This window comes from Salvelinus alpinus, chromosome 9 (genome assembly GCF_045679555.1).
Source record: "Salvelinus alpinus chromosome 9, SLU_Salpinus.1, whole genome shotgun sequence".
Taxonomy (NCBI): domain Eukaryota; kingdom Metazoa; phylum Chordata; class Actinopteri; order Salmoniformes; family Salmonidae; genus Salvelinus; species Salvelinus alpinus.
In genome coordinates, this window is record NC_092094.1 from 53,159,769 (window position 1) to 53,180,693 (window position 20,925).

The window sequence follows — 20,925 nt, forward strand, 5'->3', positions numbered from 1 at the left end:
CTTGAACCAATGCCTCAGGGAGCATTCCCCTAGAGCCCTGGCCAGCACGTTGCAGTCGAAGCGCCTGCACCATCCCTACAGTGAAGTATAGTGGTGACAACATCATGCTATTCGGATGTTTTTCAGCAGCAGGGACTGGGAGACTAGTCAGAATTAAGGGAAAGAACAAAGAGATCCTTGATGAAAACCTGCTCCAGAGTGCTCAGGACCTGACTGGGGCAAAGGTTCACCTTCCAACAGGACAACAACCCTAAGCACACAGTCAAGACAACGCAAGAGTGGCTTCAGAACAAGTCTCTGAATGTCCTTGAGTAGCCCAGCCAGAGCCCGGACTTGAACCCAATCGAACATCTCTGGAGAGACCTGGAAATAGCTGTGCATGGACGCTCCCCATCCAACCTGACCGAGCTTGAGAGGATCTGCAGAGAAGAATGGGAGAAACTCCCCAAATACAGGTGTGCCAAGCTTGTAGCGTCATACCAAAGAAGACTCGAGGCTGTAATCACTGCCAAAGGTGCTTCAACAATGTACTGAGTAAAGGGTCGGAATAGTTATGTAAATGTGATATTTTGTTTTTATTTATTTGCAAAAAATAGTAAAAAAAAAAGGTTTATGGGGTTGCGGTATAGTGGGTTACTATGGGGTATAGTGTGTGTAGATTGCTGAGGGGGAAAAACGATTTAATCTATTTTAGAATTAGGCTGTAATGTAACAAAATGTGGAAAAAGTCAAGGGTCCTGAATACTTTCCGAATGCACTGTATTTTAATCACACAATTCACAACAGTTTGGCCTTTTTAATAAGCACATGATTTTTTCCATAAATTTGTTTTTTTATTTTTTACCATAGACATATATTTATATAATAAAAAAAGAAATATTACACAAATTGCACCGTATACATACAACTGTGTCCAGAGTAGCACACACACACAAAATGACACAATTGCTCAAGTTGGATTTTTGCTGTAGCACAAACATGACAGTTTTTTTTTTTGAGCCTGTAAAAAACATTAAATATGATTAATATTATATAAGGAGTCATACACAGGATAATATATCCTTTTAATTACAGGCTTTTTTTTCTTTTCAATGTACACTCATAAGCATGATCATAAATACAATATACATACTGTATATAAAAATAACAACAAAACGACAAGAGAAAGCAGAGCATTGCCTTCCAGTGATAGGTACATTCACTTTAGCAGGATGCCAATGCCAGCCTTAGGGTGTACAAATACCGTGCTTAGTGTGGGTTCTTGACCAGCACGAATGGTTATTTTCTCCCACGCCCCTCAACGACCCCCAGTGCTCCCCTCTCAAACTGAATTTCTGAGTGCTCTTTCTGATAACCAGGGTCGTATTCATTAGAGCACACTGTAGCAAAAAGCTTTGCTACGTAAAACAAAAACAAGCGGTTCTTATTGGTAGTCAGTTCGGGTAGTCCCTTCCTGTTTCAGTCAGTTTTCTTTCATTCGGTGCCTAATGCGCACAACCCAGGTTTGGTTGTGACCGATCGAGGTGCCTGCTCCCTAAAATACCACCATGGTTCAGCTGCTTCACCCGAATAGTAGACAACAAGCAGCAAGTGAAGTCTCTACCGGTTTCGGGACACAGTGGAGAACCTGGATGGAACAACGCACACTGAAGAAGAGGCAAGCTTGTGACAAAACACATAGGCTACATGAAATTCCCTATTCATTATGATGACTATTCTGCAATCAAGTCCTACACCTTCCCTATGACAAGACTTTGATTGTGTTGTTTCAGATGTGTCCTTGTTGTAATGCATTCGATGGCAAGTACAGTACAGGAATGGCAAGACTATAATACTGATTTAACTCCAGGTTAAGTACTGGTGAGAAGAGATAGATATAGACAGGTCCCCCTACAGGACACATAGGATATTGCACGGTATAGAGAGAGAGTATAGCGGTATTTATCTTACAGTACCAGAGATAGTTATCTTCTGTTTAAACACACTGGACGATTGAAACTGATTGCCTTTTCTCTGCGAGGCATTTAAATACACATTTAGCATGGCGTAAATGCTACTGTTCAGGAAAGCCCGGTAGTGAAGTGGATGGAAAGGTTAATTCATATTTTAACCAATGTAAAAATCAGAGGTGAAGGATTTGGCTGGCTCAAAGGTTGTATGGGACATACATAGCAGAGGACTGTGTGTGTGTGTGTGTGTGTGTCTATCGTAAAGGTTGGACTGTGTTGACATCAAATGAACAGAGCAGTAGTGATAACCAACCAACCACACACACACACCTCTTGGTACAGAGAGGCGATAAAAAATGTACTTCGTCTCAACAAAATCCCCATTACCACGCAAGTAAAGCTGTTGCAACAAAAAGATGACAGCCTCAACGGCAACTATCACAACAACGATAATGATACACCAATAAAGAGACAAAATAAATTCAAGTCCTGATTTGGTTACTCTTAACACTGATGTCTCAGAACAAACGTAGCGTCAACGTAGAATTGTGGGGGGGGGGGAACACAGACAAACGACAGATGGAGGAGAAAGGCATTACAATACATTATGGCTGATAAACATTGAACACCGCAGTCGCGGTATCAAACACAATGGCAACAGTGCTGTGATGATCGTAAGTGTCTGAAAGTCAATCTCTCGTCGCACCACATGTATTATTTCACATGAGAAGAAGTGGCACCAACTGAACACATCAAGTGGCTCTGTTAAAATGGTATGTGCTATCTGGGATTCTTGGGACGTCCCTACCCCATTGAAGTTGACATTTTAAAAATGGTTCGGTTTAGGTAAGGTTTATGGTTATAGTTAGGGTTAGGATAAGGGTTAGTGTTAAGGGTAGGGACGTCCCAAAGATCCCGGATAGCACCGACCTCGTTAAAATCAACAAAACAAAACGACAAACAAAACCATAACCTGAATCCCATACACTTCACTTTGCAAAAGACTCCTGACAAGAGACTGTTATCATAAACACTGGACGACCCAGTAGCACTGGAGTTCCTTCTATTTACATATTTTTAATAACATAATAATAATAATGTCATATTACACGTTTATAACATATCACCACAGTAGTCTCTTGAACAGGCATAGGAAACAAGTGTAATGAAGGAGCATGCAGCCTTGTGGAGAGGCTGTATCGTGTAAACTTGAAAGCAGATGTGAGAGTAGCTGAGTGCTTCTTATCAAAAATGGTGGACAGTCCTCTCAGTCAGTTACTCTGCAATTGAGTGGCTCAAGCCACTTTAGACCTCCACTCAAAAGATGGCGCTGTGGCTTCTATTTTTTCATTCTCTCCAGCCCCCCTGTGCCCCTGAGGCTCCAGCAGGGGTCAAGGGGTTTGGAGGTCAAAGTTCAAAAAGACAGTTGAGTCAAGGCAGCCGCCCTCATCCTTTTCCTCACTCTCCGTCTCTCTCTCTCTGTCACCCTTTTATTTCCTCTACAGCCTCCTGCCACTCCTCCATCTTAGTTCCCGAGGCTTCCTATTTCTTTCATTCATTCATTCCATCTCTCTTTCTCCCTCTCCGTTCATCATCTTTCACTTCACTCTCAGCCCACTCCCACCAAGCGGATGGCGCCCAACTGCATCGTGGGACGGCGGCAGACCTCCAAGGCAAGACTGGCACAGGGAAGAAGTAGAGAGGTGAGCACAGCTAGGGGAGGACAGAAGTGAGAGACGGATGCTTACATGGCCCATTCCAGCCCTGTTTCCCTCCCTCCCTCCCTCATACACATTCTATCGGCATGGGAGATAGAAGGCGGTTCGGATGTCTCGTCTCTCCGCCACTCTCCCTCACACCATAAACTCGTTACTGCCATACAGAACCAGCTGTTGGGGCGGCGAACTGAAGTCAGACTCCCTTCTGTGGCCCTCGGGGGCTTCACGCGGCGAGCTCCTACTCAGCCGGAGGCGGTGGCGACTCTTCACCCCCACAGTGCCCCTCGGATCCCCCTCAGACTGCACTATGGGGACTCCTAGGCCCGACGAGCAGGAGGCGAGCAGGGGGCCGGATGAGGAGGAGCGGAAGCGGTAGTTGGGGGAAGGAGGGATAACCGAGGAGGAGGGGTGGTAGGAGGAGGAGGAGAGCGAGGAAGAGGCGGTGGACAAGATGGAGTCGACCGAGTCCACAGAGTCGGGTTGTCTCCGGAGGCCGCGGCGGCTCTTGGCTTCAGACATCCGGGAGCGGTAGGTGCCTGTCGAGAGAAAGACTTGGTTAGAGAGAAGTGTTTACGACACACAGACAGACAGACAGACACCACATATAGAACACGGCGCGCACACACACACTCTCCAGTCTCACCAGAGGGGTTGGAGGCGGCTCCCTCATGGTCCATGCTGAGGTTCTCAGAGCTGTCTGCTGTTCCTATCGAGGCCTCCGACTCCAGAGTCTCATCATCAGATGCCCGCGGCTCCAACATCAACATCTCGTACGTCAACTCCTCTCTACACACACACGATCAACAGTTACACATCCCATCAACACCCTGTCGACATGCGGTCCTGTGTAGCTCAGTTGGTAGAGCATGGTGCTTGCAACGCCAGGACAGTGGGTTCGATTCCCAGAACCACCCGTATGTAAAATGTTGCTTTGGATAAAAGCGTTGGCAAAAATGGCATATATTACCCCATCTACAGAATAACTAATTGAGTACTTATCAACAAAGTTGTTCACAAGACATATAACTTGTCTCTTTCTCAATTTGTCTTTCCTCAATTCCTTATGTCCTCGTCTCATTGTCAAAACACATTGGAGGAGAAGGTCCAAGGGCCCCCTACAGTACTACAGTTATCGTGAATAAGAGATAATAAGGACGACATGACAGGCTTACTTCTCTCTCTGCAGGCTCTCGATCTGCTCGGTAAGGACCCTCTCCTCCTGCTGCATAACGGCCTGCTGCTGTTCCGTCAGCCCTAGCTCTGCCCCCTCCTCTCCAGCACTGTCCCCGTCCACCGGGGGCGCTCTGGGGCTGAGGGGTGGGGAGGGCGTGTGGTGGCTGCTACCCCTCCGAAGACCACCTTTGCCCTATAGGACACAGAGCAGAGGGCTAGTTAGCATAAAGGCTAGACTATGAGGTAAGCTAGGCTAGGCTAGAGCAGGCCATTAGGTGGTTAGGATAGAGGCTGATGGAACGGTTCACATCCGACTCAGTGTCACGAGGACAGGTTCTACTAACAAACACATACACAGTGGCGACAGCCCAAGAGATGAGTATTCAAGATGGCTGGACAGAAAACCCACAGCGAGGGACATGATTGATGGTCTTTTAAACGTTGATTTCTCAAACCTGCACAAAGCAACTGAATATGCATATTTTCTAGAATATGTTCATCAAGTTATGATAAAAACTACTTCATGAGTGTTATAAAACCAACAAACTGTAGCATACACAAAGACACGCACGCATACACAGGTGTGCATGACCTTTTTAGGCTGCATGTTATGATGCGAAGCAACAAAAAAATAAAGTGGGAAAAAATTATGTTAGCCATGGGGCTTTGGTTCGGTCGAGATGCAAATAATGACAACATAAAACAAACAAAGCAAGCTCATTGGTTATTTGAGTGATAATGCCAGAGAAGCCAATGTTTGGAGGATATATTTGCACGGGTGTTGCCAGTGTTGTGCCGAAAATATCCCCCTTGCCAGAATCCCTCCCCCCCTTCTAATTTCCTTAATTTTGAGTCAAATACTTTCTATAGAACAAACTTCACGTCAGGATAGGCAACCGAAATTAATAACTAATGTATGTGTGTTATGTTAAACATAGAGAAGCGAGTAAAATGTTGGCAAACAAACATTTCAGAACAACTATGGATGAATTATGCTTACACTTTCAAAAATACTAGTCGAATAAGACATGAGAGCTGACAAATTCTGGCAAAGAGATTTATTTATAGACTAATACAAATCAGTAGTGGATTTAGGTACGGGCGACATGGGCTGAGGGGGCACCGGGCGCCCCCGGGGGCGGATGCTGAAACGGGTGTTCGCCCAGGACACATTACAAGCTAGAACCGCCACATACACTTGAAACAAATAGCCAAACCGAAAACTGCAGACAAAAATGCCTTCTGCTACTAAGATCAGTGAAATGTAGGCAAAACTGACAACGGAGTGAAGAGCAGAAATCTCAACTATCAAGCCAGTCGCAGCAATGAAGAACGCGAAAGGGGGGGAGAATTCTGGCACAACACCGGCAAACCGTGCCAATATTATATCGTCCAAACACCGGTTTCGATGGCATTATCACTTTTATACAACGGGTTACCAACATATTCAAATAATGATTAACATAATTTCATTAAAAACTTTATTTTTATGAATTTATTCATACTATTTCATCCGTACAGTCCTTACACAAATCTAGGGTTGCTACCCAAGCCAGCTTGTCGGTCGGTCGTTCGTTCTATCGGTTCGGTTGCCAGAGACGCAACCCAGTCGTTCAGTCTTTTTGTTCTGTATCTATGGACAGAACCTAGTCGTTCGTTCTAAATGTTCCATTGCCTTACTAGCTGGCAACGTTCTTATCCCTTGCTTGCTTGCTAGCCAACTACGGCTAACTTACAGTCACGTCAAACAGTGCAGACAGAATAACAACAGTAGTTGTAATTGCATTTGTTTCAGCTGTTTTCTAGTGACATTTATTTGGAATCATCCATAGCAATGAGCTAATGAGGTGCGATTTTGCCTAGCATAGAAAATGTGTTCTCTCATCAGTACACTGTTATTCAGAGGAGCTAGCCATCAACACAGCAACACAGCTAATAACTTCAAAGTGAAGCTGGAAAGACTGCAAACTAGCTGCACTTTGTTTTACCTTTTTTTCATTTTTTTTGTATATACCCATAAATATGATGCCAGCTGATTCATGATTTCGACTGGCTGAGAAACGCTGCATGTCTGTCTCGTCCTGTCTCCCGAAACGTTAATTACTATGGGACACCTGGAGATTTAATTTGAATATTGAAACAATGTTGCAAATGTCGGGGAGACAGACACTAAGGTTTATACAAATCTCAGCGTTTGAAAACCACATTTTATTTTAAAAGAAATGTGAGATAATGTATAGATGCTTTTTATAGTGGAGATCAAGTTTATAAATTGCCTGGCTGGGCTGATGAGACAGTGGATTGCGCAGTCAGATGGAACAAAGTAAATGGGCATTTTACGTCAGATTTAGCGGTGGTAACTTGTGGAATAGCTAGAACGCGGTTTTAACCAATCAGCATTCAGAATTAGAACCACCAGTTGTATAACATAAGCTAAACTCTGCCCTATCTATCCAACGGACGAACCACAGCTCTCATTTCTCTCACATGACCTAGTAATGACCGTTGATAGTCATGAATGAATCATAAAACGGTTTCAATTAACAAATAATAAAAGGTTGATATTTATTACAAATGTATGACAAATCAACGGTGTCAACGGTGCGAGGATAAGTAACAAGCTGAGAATATTAGTTGGCCGACTTTGGTAGACACAAATACAATCTTCTGTGGACAAGAGATATACACTGAGTGTACAAAACATTAGGAACACCTGCTCTTTCCATTACAATGACTGACCAGGTGAATCCAGGTGAAAGCTGTGATCCCTTATTGATGTCACTTGTTAAATCCACTTCAATCAGTGTAGATGAAGGGGAGTAGACAGGTAAAGAAGGATGTTTAAGCCTTGAGACAATTGAGACATTCAGAAGGTGAATGGGCAAGACAAAATATTTAAGTGTCTTTGAACGTGGTATGGTAGTTAGTGCCAGGCGCACCGGTGTGAGTGTGTCAAGAACCGCAACGCTGCTGGGTTTTTCATGCTCAACAGTTTCCCGTGTGGATCAAGGATGGTCCACCACCCAAAGGACATCCAGCCAACTTGACAACTGTGGGACGGATTGGCGTCAACATGAGCCAGCACCCCTGTGGAAAGCTTTCGACACATTTTAGAGTCCATGCCCCGATGAGCTAAAGCTGTTCTGAGGCCAAAAGGTGTGCAAGTCAATATTAGGAAGGTGTTCCTAATGTTTTATACACTCAGTGTATAGAGAAAGGGAGAATGAAGAGTAGGGAAGAGAGACAGAAGGACGGAAGAGATAGCAATGTGAGGGCACGTGGACTTCACAGCATGAGGGAGGTGCCGACTTGCTGATTGACTGCGCCACAGACAAATGGGTTGACAGGACTGGTTGATTGACAGCACCACAGACAAATGGTCTGACAGGACTGGGTGTGATCTCATGGAGTATATACTAGGAATACATACCGGGGTGGCTGTGCGGGTTATGCCAATAAACCTAACAGCGATTAGTACAGGTTTCTGGAGTGGGGGGAGGGGGAAAGGAGAGAACAGGGTTAGGGCTGAAGCCTAAACACTACATGGTGGTATTAGAAGGAAATGGAGGGTAGGCCAATTTTTATTACAACCAATTGCACTCAAATGAACTTTCATATGGTGGTAAAGTGAAATACTTCTGGAGATGAACTTAAATCATGACCCATGATGTCATGGCCGAAATCACGGCTAAAGTAATTTCATACTTGAGTCTAATGTTTCGATCACTGGGAGAATGTAGGAGAACGTTGCATCCAGTGAGAGGATCTAAGGGCTAAAGATTAAAGGTGAAAGGTCAACCACTGGAAGATGGAGAGGGAAGTCTATGATGACCTCAGTCACATTTGTCCTGCCTGGAACCCCTGGGTCGTGTTCATTAGGGCATGCAACAGAAAACGCTTAAATGTTTTGCAATGGAAATGGAAATGAGCGTTTTTTTATTGGACAAGTCCAGGAAGTCCCTCCAATTTTTTATCCGGTTTGATGCCTAAAGAACACGACCCCTGGTGTCCTGGTGCCTTTACCATGGACCTCCTGATGTGTGTCAGTCTGCTCTTGGCCTTGTTCTCAGCAAACTCCAGGCTGTTGATGTCCTTCAGTCTGGCCCTGTACTTATTCATCTGCTCTCCAATGATCAGCTCCACACACCTAGAGGAGGACATACAGAATGAGCAACCAGTGAATAACGTGACTTGTCCTGTTGCTCAGTCTATACTTTATAATTGATTCTGTCTGATAGGAACAGGATTCACAACATAAATAACACATTGACTCATCTGATGAATAGCTATTGAGGTGTGTCAGTTTGTCAGTGCCTTGGTATACACACTCGCAACTATCGAGTGACGGTGGGTGTTTTGTTAATTCTGGTCTGAGTCGTACGCTGTGGTCTTGCCGATGTCCTGGACACTCTGCAGGGGGTCGATGGTGTCGGGGCAGCGGAGGATGCAGGGGGCGAAAACTATGGCCAGGGCGTTGGCCGACATACGGTTGGTGTCCTCTTGCAGAGTGATCCTGGAAGATCACACACACACACACACACACACACACACACACACACACACACACACACACACACACACACACACACACACACACACACACACACACACACACACACACACACACATCAGAGGAGGTCGCAACAAAGTACAGATGTCAAAACTGGAACGCAGTGGATAACAACCTCCCAATTATCCACCCTTCTCCCACGCACCCATTCATGGATTTAGAAGCATCGCCTTGGTGTATTGACTGGAGGGAGTTTCCGATAGTTAAGTCCATGACGGAAAGTGCACACTTTGGAAGAAGGGGACGGAGAATCGGGAGGCATCCAGTGAGTCTCCACATCCTGCTTCCCGTGGGGTAACGTGACCACTCACCTGACCAGGTGGAAGATGAGGCGCTCCAGGGTGCTCAGGTGGGTTCGGCTGAGCTGGTCAATCACAGAGTACACCCCACGGATCACCTCCCGCTTGTCTGGCTGGCCTGCGTGGGGGAAGCAACGTCATACAAAAAATATTACTTCCTGCGTCTTACTTCCTGCTTTACTTCTATGGGTGCAGTCAATATGGCCGCCGGTGGCACCCGTCACAGACTCGAATGGGAATGTATGTTCTAGTATTTATATTTCTATGCATCTAGTATTTCTATTTCTATGCACACACACAACATACCTTCATTCATTATATCATCATCATATCTATTATATTATATCTACACCTTCGGGCATCTATAAAATGGTACAGAGGCCAATTTTAACCATTACCACACAGTAACATTGTAACAAATACCAATGTGGTTACTTCTGACCCCAGTTCTTACCCATGGCTCGGAGGAACTCCTCGTAGAGTTCAAAGGTCATCAGAGGGTTGGGCAGGTCGCGGAGCCACTGTTTGAGCACGCTGGCAATGACGTGGATGTTGTAATCGTCCAAGTTCATGCTGCTCACATCTGGAGTTGGAGGGCAATGGGAGACAAACAGAGAGAGTGACATACAAGTATACTGAACAAAAATATAAACGCAACATGCAACAATTTCAAAGATTTTACTGAGTTACAGTTCATAGAAGGAAATCAGTCAATTGAAATATATTCTTAGGCCATAATCTATGGATTTCACAACTGGGCAGGGGCACAGCCATGGGTGTGCCTGGGAGGGCATAGGCCCACCCACTGGAGAGCCAGGTCCAGCCAATCAGAATGAGTTTTTCCACACAAAAGGGCTTATTACAGACATAAGCACCCCCCCCCCCCCTCTTATTTCAGCTCACGAAACATGGGACCAACACTTTACAAGTTGCATTTATATAACTTAAATACTATAGTTGGAGTAAACATTACAACTGTTAAACTCTTTGCTACGGACAGTGCTTTCGATCCGGTAGTGTGAATACCTTGAACATGGTGTCATGGCAACTTGTTCATGGGAACTGTTGCCACTACTATTACAGCCTGTGTCAACAGCCTATTTTCATTTTAGGGCATACAGTTTCTAACATAACTGTATCCTGTCATTATATTAACCAATCAGAAAACCTATAGACAGTGCCTCGACCACAGCTCTGTTGTCCCTCCCCGGTTTACAACATAACCCTACAATCTACGGTAAACTGGAGCAGGACCCTGTCAATCACACCTGTGTCCAGCCCCTGCCGGAGCTCCTTGATCTTATTGGTGGAGCCAGACTTCCTGAAGATGCCCTCGGTGTAGAGGCCGTGCATCTCAATGTAGTTGATGAGCTTCTCCACCACCAGGGGCACTGTCCTCTCCTCGCTGGTCAGACGAGACAGCTCCACGCCAAACTGCCTGGACGACAGTTCCGGGTCGTACTGATAGAGGCACACACAGATAGAGAAAAACACACACACACACATACACACAGGGACGGACGGACACATAGAAATAGAAGTTGAGAAGTACAGGCAAACAGACAGATAGTGGAGTTTGTTTAGGCTATTTTACGGCTACTGTAGCTAGCTACTTCACATGCTGATACTGATACTGACGTAGCTATGTTGACTAGCTAGCCTGTGCTTCATTTGTAAATCGGGAGGTGCCGGAACAAAAAGTGAGCGTGAGAAGGTGGTGACCTGAGGAGCTCTGAGGTACCGGAAGGTATGAACATTTTTTATTGTTATAAAAAAGTATTGCCCGCATAGGGTTGCCAACTGTCCCGTATTAGCCGGGATGTCCCTTATATTGGGATAAATTGGTTTGTCCCATACGGGACCTCCCTTGTCCCCTATATTCATCCAATCACAGTACAGCGTAAATGCACCAATTCCTGCAAAGTAATTTCTGTTGTTGTTCGGTCGGTTTGGCATATCAAGGAAATATGGATAAACATGCAAAAAAGACTGTGCAGCTACAACAAACAAAGGGAAGCAACAAAGACGTGGGTTAAGGCCGTCGGTGGTGACTCGACGAAAGCTTTCTGTACGTCATGCCGTCGGGAATTCTCAATTGGCCATGGAGGGGAGAATGACCTAACTCAGCATGCATCCACAGAAATGCACAAGGCCACGCAAGCTAAAGGTGCTAGCAATATCGGTGCATTCTTCGTAACGTCTACTGCGGAAAAACGACAAAATCGCTGCAAGTGAATCCTCGTATGTGTACCACACGGTTAAACACGGACTCGGCTACAACAGCACCGACTGCCTTGTTAAGCTCAAAGGTGCCTTTGTTTCATGACTCAAATGTTGTGAAGAAAGACCGTGCGGGATATTTTGGATGATCTGTTCCCGACCGAAGGCGAGCCCGTGTATTTCTCAGCTGCCAGGGACAACTCAAACAAGGGAAATAGAAACGTGTCCAGTGTGCGTGAGATATTTCTCTGTGTCTGACGGAGTTACATGACTTTTATGAAGACCGTGAGGAAACTGTAAATGGCATACATCGAGCTCTGATGAACTGTCTGGAAAAGCATGAACTGGATATTAGACACATATCACAGCCTATGCAGCAGATAAATGCCAATGTCAACTTTAGAAAACACCACTCCGTTTACCAGATATTGAGCAGTGCCAACAATCGCATTCTGAAAGCTAATTGCCCAGCTCACATAGCTCATAATGCCTGGAAGCACGCCTGCGATCAGCTGTCAGTGGATATTGAGACAATTGTTTTAAAGATCGACAGCCACTTCTCAGTATCTGCTTCCTGAAGAGGAACTGAGTGCATTTTTTGCCTTTGTTGACATTGAGTGGCGTGAAATTCTGCGACATGTTTGCATCTTGGCTCTGATGGCTCTCTCTTCATCCAGCTGTCGATCGTCTCCTGCAAAGCTGGCCAGCTCTTACATCATACTTCAGGTCCCTTGGGGAGACCTGTCCTGTGGCACTGAAGAGTATTTCTGAGTATGAAGAAAAAAACGGAAGCTGCTGAGATTTATCTGTGCTTTTTCCACAATGTGGGGTGTGTTTTTGACCAACTCGTAAAAAAGCTGGAGGAAACAACGCTCTCCATCACAGATGTTTACGAAGAAGTCCAACATTTCAAAATGAAGATGCTTCAGTGGAAACAGGACAGCTTTTTGGATACTAGACCAAGCAGCTGATGGACAAACAATTGTCGGCACAAATGTCCAAGCAGCAAGAGGACTTTGAAGTTCTATGACCCTGTCATTACATACATTGACAAGTCGTTTGATTTCTCACCAGAAAATGTAATGGTGAAACTGACTGGCCGCTATGAGGAGCTCTCCTTCACTGACCTGGAGCAGGTGGTGGGTGCCCTCAAAATGACAGAGACAGTCAGTATGGACCAACTCTATGAAGAGTTTTGTGCTAGCCGGGAGGAAATACAGAAAGCCAGACAGGATACCACAAAATCCACCAGGGAGAAGTGGGTGGCAGTTTTCCAAAACCTAGGGAAAGCCAACTTGATCAACATGTTCAGGGTGGTCTCATTTGTCCTCAGTGTGCCAGGCTCAAATGCCTTTGTAGAGGATTCTCTCTCTAATGACCATTAAATGGTCAGACTCAAGAAACAGATGCAGCACATCTGTGACAAATCTGATCAAAAATGAACTTCAAATATCTGTGAACTGTGACTTGTCATGTAAGGACTTCTCTCTGGCTATGCAAAAGGACAAATGATTGCTTGAATCAGTCAAGAGCAGCAAAAATTATCCATGGAAAAAGTAAACTGAGTGACTCATGCCACTCTTTTCCATTTGAAATATATTCTGATTTATTTGATAATTTATTTTGAGGTTTATTCACATAAGTTTACATAATGATACAGTTTTAGTAAAGCTATAGACTAAATGGAATATAAAAATGTTTTGCCTTTCCAATTGAATAAGAATATATACTGTATATTCATTCACACAACACCATACCCACACCGCCGTGGCACCGTGCACTGGCACGCCACCTTGTGTCCCTTATTTGGTAGCGAGAAAGTTGGCAACCCATGCCGCAATATCATCGCGTTTGCGTAGTAGCATAGAGCAGTAGAGTAAAGTTGGTTGCAAAGGTAGAACACAAGGCAAACATTGTTAGCCTGTAGGGTCCCGAAAATGTTATGCTTTTTAAAAACGCATTTCATGCCATGCTGTGTCATTTTACGTGACTGGAGAAGAATCTTCCTACTGCGCAAAAGATCGAAACGACAGGCAAACTGAGAATCTGAGCTCAATAAAAACAACCTCGTCTTGAATCCATCAATATACTAGGTGTGTTGAGACACATATTGTACAATACGAGGAGGAAATTATAGTCCTAAAAAAGCTTTCCAGTTTCCAGTCAATGATGCGCAGCTCACTCCACTCGTGCCAAAAAGCATATATTATCGTTTTACTTTGTACAATAGGCTACTGTTCGCTTGACCTATTTGGAAGTTGAGAAAATATATTGGTAGCCTACAGACAGATTAGAGTCTTCTCTTTCAGCAGGAGCAATTTGCTTTCCTACCTGTGTTTTCCCGCAATTGTATTTGAAATATTGCGAAAGGCCTGTTCTGGCCACATGCTGTTCACCGATAGATTTGCCACGCGTTCCCGACCCCTTGTGATTGGGCTACACACAATTAAAAGCTATTGCTCCTAATCCTGGTGTAGTATTCTGAATGATTTAATTTCTTTCTGAACAGACAGCAGTAGGCCTAATTCTATAACTTTGGCAAATTTATTTCAATTTATCAAAGTTGCTGCAGCACGGTTCCCACGGATATGATTCTATAAGGAAATAAATGACGAAGTGTTACTGGAGAGATGAGAGCTACAGGCTCGTGTCTATCAGAGCAGAGAGAAGGAGAGAGATCATAGAAAGTAAATCTCATTCTAGCTCTGTGTGAGAGACTACAGGCGCGCTTCTCTCTCTTACCACAGCCACGGCAACGTGTTGGTCTCAAGGCTACAATGTAGCGCCATCCATGAGCCCAGGCCTGACCTTAATCAATTCTTATCCGGCGCAGGCTGAAAATGTACGCTTTCACATTATGTTTTTTAAGGGGGCATGAGGCAACTCGAATGAACCCTGATTGCTTTTTTTTTTTAATTACATGGCAAACGGTGAAGATTATTTTTCATGCCACGAGAGGTATAGGTTCCGGAACGAAACAGTCCAAAACTAAGAGGAGCCAAATTAAGCGCTACCTAGCCAGCCCAAAGAGAGAGCATCGCATTGTGGGTTTTGTAGTTGACTTGAGCTGCAACAGATTTCCTCAACGATTTTCACATTGCTACCAAACCTTGTTATAACGACAACATTTTTCATAAAAAAATGATTGTTTATCACATATTAGTGTTATTTAACACTGTTAATCATTGGAATTAGTGGTTTGGATGGATTATCCCTTTAAAAACTACAACATCCCTGCAAGTACCTTTAATTGTCTCTTGGTTGATACTCTATCCCTTCCTTCCATTCTTAATAATGAATACACAAATACAAACACTATACAATAGCCTCTTACCTTTTTGCTACATTTCGTGGTCATCCTAGAGCAGCACTTTCTATGGCAGGCGTACCGACACACTGCAGAAGAGGACACAGAGTCAGACACAATCTCTATACCCTTACCCAACCTATCAACACTAAGTCTCCAACTGCTTTTCAGTCAACAACAAGCAAACTGCATCCCCTAACCTTTAAGCAACGTTCTAACAATGCTTTGTGTCCAAACACAACCCGTCAGTCAACAAGCAGACCACAAAGGCTTAAATATAGAGTAGGCAGTCTGGAGAGAGAAAGCTGGCAATGCCTGTGCTCGAGTGAACATTAGAGAGCGGATGGAGAGGAGATAGATTTATGAGAACAGCTGGATACAATTTGATTACAGACACTTAAGAGGCAGCACAGGAAGAGGGCGTGTGTGTGTGTGTGTGTGTGTGTGTGTGTGTGTGTGTGTGTGTGTGTGTGTGTGTGTGTGTGGAAGGGTGGCAGTGTGTGTGAATGTGAAAGTGTGTGGGGGGGTTATATCTGTGTGTGCATGTGTGTGTATGTAATGGTGGGAGTCTGTGTGTGTTTGTATATATCAGTGGAGGCTCCTCCTCAGAGGAAGGGGAGGACCATCCTACTCAGTCAATTTCAGAAAAATGTAAATAGTGAAACATTTAATAAGTTTAGATACAACTATACTAAATATATTCACGTAACAGGAAACTTTTCACACCCTTTACTTTTTCCACATTTGGTTGTGTTACAGCCTGAATTTAAAATTGATTACACTTAGAATTTGTGTCACTGGCCTACACACAATAACCCATAATGTCACAGTGGAATTATGTTTAATAAAAAAAAACGAATTAATAAAAAATAAAAAGCTGAAATGTCTCGAGTCAAGTATTCAACTCTTTTCTTCATATTTTCAAGCATGGTAGTGGCTGCATTATATTATGGGTAGCTTGTCATCGGCAAGGACTGGGGAGATTTTTTGGGAGGCGATGAAAAGAAACAGAAACGAGCTAAGCATAGGCAAAAATCCTCCAGGAAAACTTGAATCAGTCTGCTTTCCAACAGTCACTGGGAGATAAATTCACCGTTCAGCAGGACAATAACTTAAAACACAAGGCCAAATATACACTGGAGTTGCTAACCATGACGACATTGAATGTTCCCGAGTGGCCTAGTTACAGTTTTGACTTAAATTGGGTTGAAAATCTATGGCAAGACTTGAAAATGGCTTTCTAGCAATGACCAACAACCACCTTGACAGAGCTTGAAGAATTTTTGAAAGAATAATGGTCAAATATTGTACAATCCAGGTGAAACAAAGCTCTTAAGAGACTTACCCAGGAAGACTCATTGCTGTAATCGTTGCCAAAGGTGATTCTGACATGTATTGGCTCAGGGGGTTGAATACTTATCTAATCAAGATATTAGTGTTTCATTTTCCATAAATCCTTAAAACATTTGACTTTTTCTTCCATTTTGACAGAGTATTTTGTTTAGATTGTTGACACAAAAAAAAGACAATCAAATCCAGTTTAATCCCACTTTGTAACACAACTAAATGTGGGAAAAGTCAAGGGATGTGAATACGTTCTGAAGGCACTGTATATCAAATCGAATGTCACAAATGCGCCGAATACAACAGGTACCTTACCGAGAAATGCTTACTTACAAGCCCCTAACGAACAACGCAGTTTGAAGAAAATAGAGTTAATAAATATTTACTAAATCAACTAAAGTAAAAAATCTAAAAAGTAACAATAACAATAATGAGGCTATATACAGGGGATACAGGTAGCGAGTCAATGTGCTGGGGTTCAGGTTAGTCGAGGTAATTTGTACATGTAGGTAGGTGTAAAGTGACTATGACTAGATAATAAACAGCGAGTAGTGTAAAAAACAAACAAAGTGAACAGTCTATAACTTGGGTGACTGGAGTCTTCGACCATTTTTTGTGTGGAGTGTATGTGTGGAGTGGAACTGTTAATGTGTGTGTGTGAACTCACGTTTGCAGACGCAGGCCCGGTCCATCATCCAGATAAGAGAGGAGCAGTATTCGCAGTAGGTGGGGATGCTGTACTGGGTGGACTTGAAGATGTGCCCATTGTGCTCCTCAACCTACAGACGGTGATAGAGGGGCTCAACTCAGTTTGCCATAAAGATACAGCCATCAAATGCATTACAAAGTGTAGAGATACGGTATAGAATATAATACTCACAATGTCAGGTTCCTTTTTCCTCCTCTTCTTGCGTTCTGGTTTGGGGGCCTAAGAGAACAGGAGACAGACAGACCAGTGACTAGTCCCATCAGGCCTTCGCCCATCAAGCCTTCGCCCACCCATCCATCCAACATGCCATGCACCCACCCATACATCCAACACAGTGTTAATGTTGGCAATCTTTTTTGACATTTAGTCTAGTCTTCATCATTTTGACAAAAATATCACTTAGTCACATTTTGGTCATTTAAATAACGACTTGGTGTAGTTATTGTTAAAAATGACGAAAACAATGGGCCATTTTTGTAAACTATATGCCCTTAATTTGTCACATTTTAGTCAAATCACATTTGTATTTCCTCTTTAACCTATAGTAAGCATAAATCACTGACTTCCATGTGCACAAACATACATAGCCATGTCCTACCAACATATTTTTCTGCATAACATCCTATTCTCTTCAACAGCAGACATATGACAAACATATCTAAGAATATATATGAATGATCTGCCCATGTAAATTCCTAATTCAGCCTACATAAATATTGCACATTATCTAGCAAGCACAGAGACAGAGCGAGAGAGACAGAGCGAGAGAGACAGAGCGAGAGAGACAGAGCGAGAGAGACAGAGCGAGAGAGACAGAGCGAGAGAGACAGAGCGAGAGAGACAGAGCGAGAGAGACAGAGCGAGAGAGACAGAGCGAGAGAGACAGAGCGAGAGAGACAGAGCGAGAGAGACAGAGCGAGAGAGACAGAGCGAGAGAGACAGAGCGAGAGAAACAGAGCGAGAGAGACAGAGCGAGAGAGACAGAGCGAGAGAGAGAAGCACAATCACCAGATGGTGCCGCAAAGTAGTATGGGTTGCACCTCAGTGGCATCATTGCCTTTGTTATCAACGTTCCACGGATGCCGAAGCCACATTGATGTCCAAAAGTAGAACGACAACTAATGGCCGTTTCGCCCAGTGATGTAGTCGAGTCACTAAACCTAGAGTCCCCAATGGTCGAGTCCCTATGGCTGGAGTCCTGGTCCAAGTGCTGAGTCACTGGATCCACATTGACTCAAAATAAAGTTATTTACCAAGTCAGTTATAGTGTAGTGGCAAGAGAAATGTAGTCAATAAATTGTTTGCTATCTCTTTTACTTTCTTTGTGTGCCACCAAATGTTTACGTATAGGCTACTGGTAATGTTAGTAGGGCCACGTTCAGTTGCAAAACTTTCTTGAATGTTGCAGACGGAATTCCATGAGTAGAGCCAATGTTATTCCCAGGGAGAACGACTGACCCCGCGCTCATTGAAGCCACAGAAGTTCAAGGCTGACCGCGGTACTTCAGGCATTGTTAGCAGAAAACAGGATCCCGCATGATAGTGAATAGGCAAATGGCAATCTTCTTGGTCAATCTTTGTGTAGATAAATACAACATTTGAAGACAATCATGGTACCAATAATTGCTTCTAATACACCAGATGTATGTCCTTGAACCGATTATTTAAAAAAGAATCAAACACAGAAGACGTTTTAAGGATAATTGGAGTTGCTAATGGCAGCCTGCAGAGCCTACCTGAACGTTCCAAAATGTTGCATCCTGCTGTACGCGGCCCAGTAGCATAAAACGGTTAAGTAGCCTAGTTCTAGAATGGCCCGCGATATGCTTTATGAATGTAAAACGCAGCCCACCAATGCACGATAGAAAGAAACAGCATTATGGGTCTTTTGAACGGTAATCTCTCAAGCCGTTTTCTCTGAGGGAAAGAGGGAGACGTGGCTACAGAATCTGGCTTTGAAATGCAGTGGGGAAAGTAGGAGGGTTGAGCGAGACTACAAAATCAAAGACAGACTACTTCTCTATACTGAAGGGAGAGAAAAACATACTGTTTTTTTTCTCTTAAACTAAATGATGCTATTGTTTCAATTTTCTTGAAGCAGCGTGTGTTTTTTTATACCCCTTTTTCTCCCCAATTTCGTGGTATCCAATTGGTAGTTACAGTCTTGTCTCATCGCTGCAACTCCCATATGGACTCGGGGAGAGGCGAAGGTCGAGAGCCGTGCGTTCTCCGAAACACAACCCAACCAAGCCGCACTGGCCACTTAACCTGGAAGCCAGCCGCACCAATGTGTCGGAGGAAACACCGTGCACCTGGCGACCGTGTCAGCGTACACTGCGCCCGGCCCGCCACAGGAGTCGCTAGTGCGCGATGGGACAGGGACATCCCAGCCGGCGAAACCCTCCACCAAACCCGGACTACGCTGGGCCAATTGTGGGTCACCTGGTCGTGGCCGGCTGCGACAGAGTCTAGACTCAAAAACAGAATCTCTAGTGGCACAGCTAGCACTGCGATGCAGTGCCTTAGACCACCGCGCCACGCCACTCGGGAGGCCCTAGCTTGTGTTTCTTAACCAGGCAAAGGGTAGCTAACTAGAAGGCTGGTGGTGACTGGTTTGCTACAGGGAAGCAAGAGAGTTGCCTGCACGATGTGTATAATCGAAAGCGGGACCAGAGCGGAGCCTGTCTGCCTACACTTCTCGCTTGCTCCCCTGCAGCTCACCAGCTGATGTAGGCTGTGTGTGCCGGGTGTCACGTGTCCTTCGCACTGCTGTCACGATTTCTGTTGACCAAATTAACACTGATCCAACATGCCATGCATCAGCTTGTAAGACTGCTATAGGATTTCCATCTCAATGGGACTGACCCGTCGAAGCATATTCTAAATAAACAACACACACGCATTGACACATGTACGGACGCAAGCACTCACCCACCCACCCGCCCAGCCAAAATCCTTCCACCCGCTCACACAAACCCTACCTTGCCGATGGTGCTGTCCATGGGCTTGTACTCGGTCATGAACTCATCCAGGAAGACCTTGAAGGTGTTGACCCAGACCTTGACGGGCGACTCGCGCCAGTCCCTCTGCTCCAGCCGCATGCTCTTCTCCAGGATGTGTTCAAACAGGGCGTACAGGTCCTTATAACGGATACTCTTACCGTCATCCATCTGGAGGAGAGGGAAAGGGGGAGAAGGAAGAGATGTGGGGGATTGGGATGAGGGAACGAGGAGAAGAAGATATTAGCGGAAAAATCCCATATGTGTTACTGTAAAGAGTTTTGAGATCTTTTGAGAAAGTGTTATAATGCAATTGATTACAGTACTACCGTCTAAAGTAGTATGGGACAGGCAGAGATGAGGAGGAAAGTAGTAGTGAGGGAGGCAAGATTACAAAAATCGATTCATGTGCTACAATACAGTCAGCCACTGTCCAAGTAAAAAAGCATTTGTGGTCACTGACGGTTGTGATTGGGGTGCCCAGTACCTTGAGGCCCACTGTAAAAGTCATCGTGACCAGCGCCCAAGAAAGTCATTTGGCCATGCCACCTTGGTTATCTCCCAATCGCACTCACCCCTTTCATCATGAAATGCTTTGAGAGGTTGGTCATGGCCCACATCAAGGCCAGCATGCCAG

General features: G+C 44.5%; 1 protein-coding gene across 12 annotated transcripts in view; it reads right to left on the reverse strand.

The window, feature by feature from the left end:
• Nucleotides 1-742: 742 nt before the first annotated feature.
• myo9ab (myosin IXAb) overlaps nucleotides 743-20,925 on the reverse strand; it is a 225,214-nt gene continuing 205,031 nt past the window's right edge. For 9 of the 12 annotated variants that reach the window (XM_071326669.1, XM_071326668.1, XM_071326667.1 and 6 more), the window contains 13 exons: nucleotides 20,271-20,459; nucleotides 17,461-17,508; nucleotides 17,248-17,359; nucleotides 15,264-15,325; nucleotides 10,978-11,170; nucleotides 10,164-10,292; nucleotides 9,722-9,827; nucleotides 9,222-9,353; nucleotides 8,864-8,987; nucleotides 8,271-8,324; nucleotides 4,840-5,033; nucleotides 4,311-4,453; nucleotides 743-4,203 (listed from right to left, as the gene is read on the reverse strand). In XM_071326669.1, the coding sequence (XP_071182770.1) occupies nucleotides 3,803-4,203; nucleotides 4,311-4,453; nucleotides 4,840-5,033; nucleotides 8,271-8,324; nucleotides 8,864-8,987; nucleotides 9,222-9,353; nucleotides 9,722-9,827; nucleotides 10,164-10,292; nucleotides 10,978-11,170; nucleotides 15,264-15,325; nucleotides 17,248-17,359; nucleotides 17,461-17,508; nucleotides 20,271-20,459 (1,887 nt within the window). In that variant the 3' untranslated portion in view covers nucleotides 743-3,802. Of the gene's footprint in view, nucleotides 4,204-4,310; nucleotides 4,454-4,839; nucleotides 5,034-8,270; nucleotides 8,325-8,863; nucleotides 8,988-9,168; nucleotides 9,354-9,721; nucleotides 9,828-10,163; nucleotides 10,293-10,977; nucleotides 11,171-15,263; nucleotides 15,326-17,247; nucleotides 17,360-17,460; nucleotides 17,509-20,270; nucleotides 20,460-20,925 lie in introns of those variants that run through there. The other 3 variants (XM_071326674.1, XM_071326666.1, XM_071326673.1) reach the window with 2 other exon arrangements.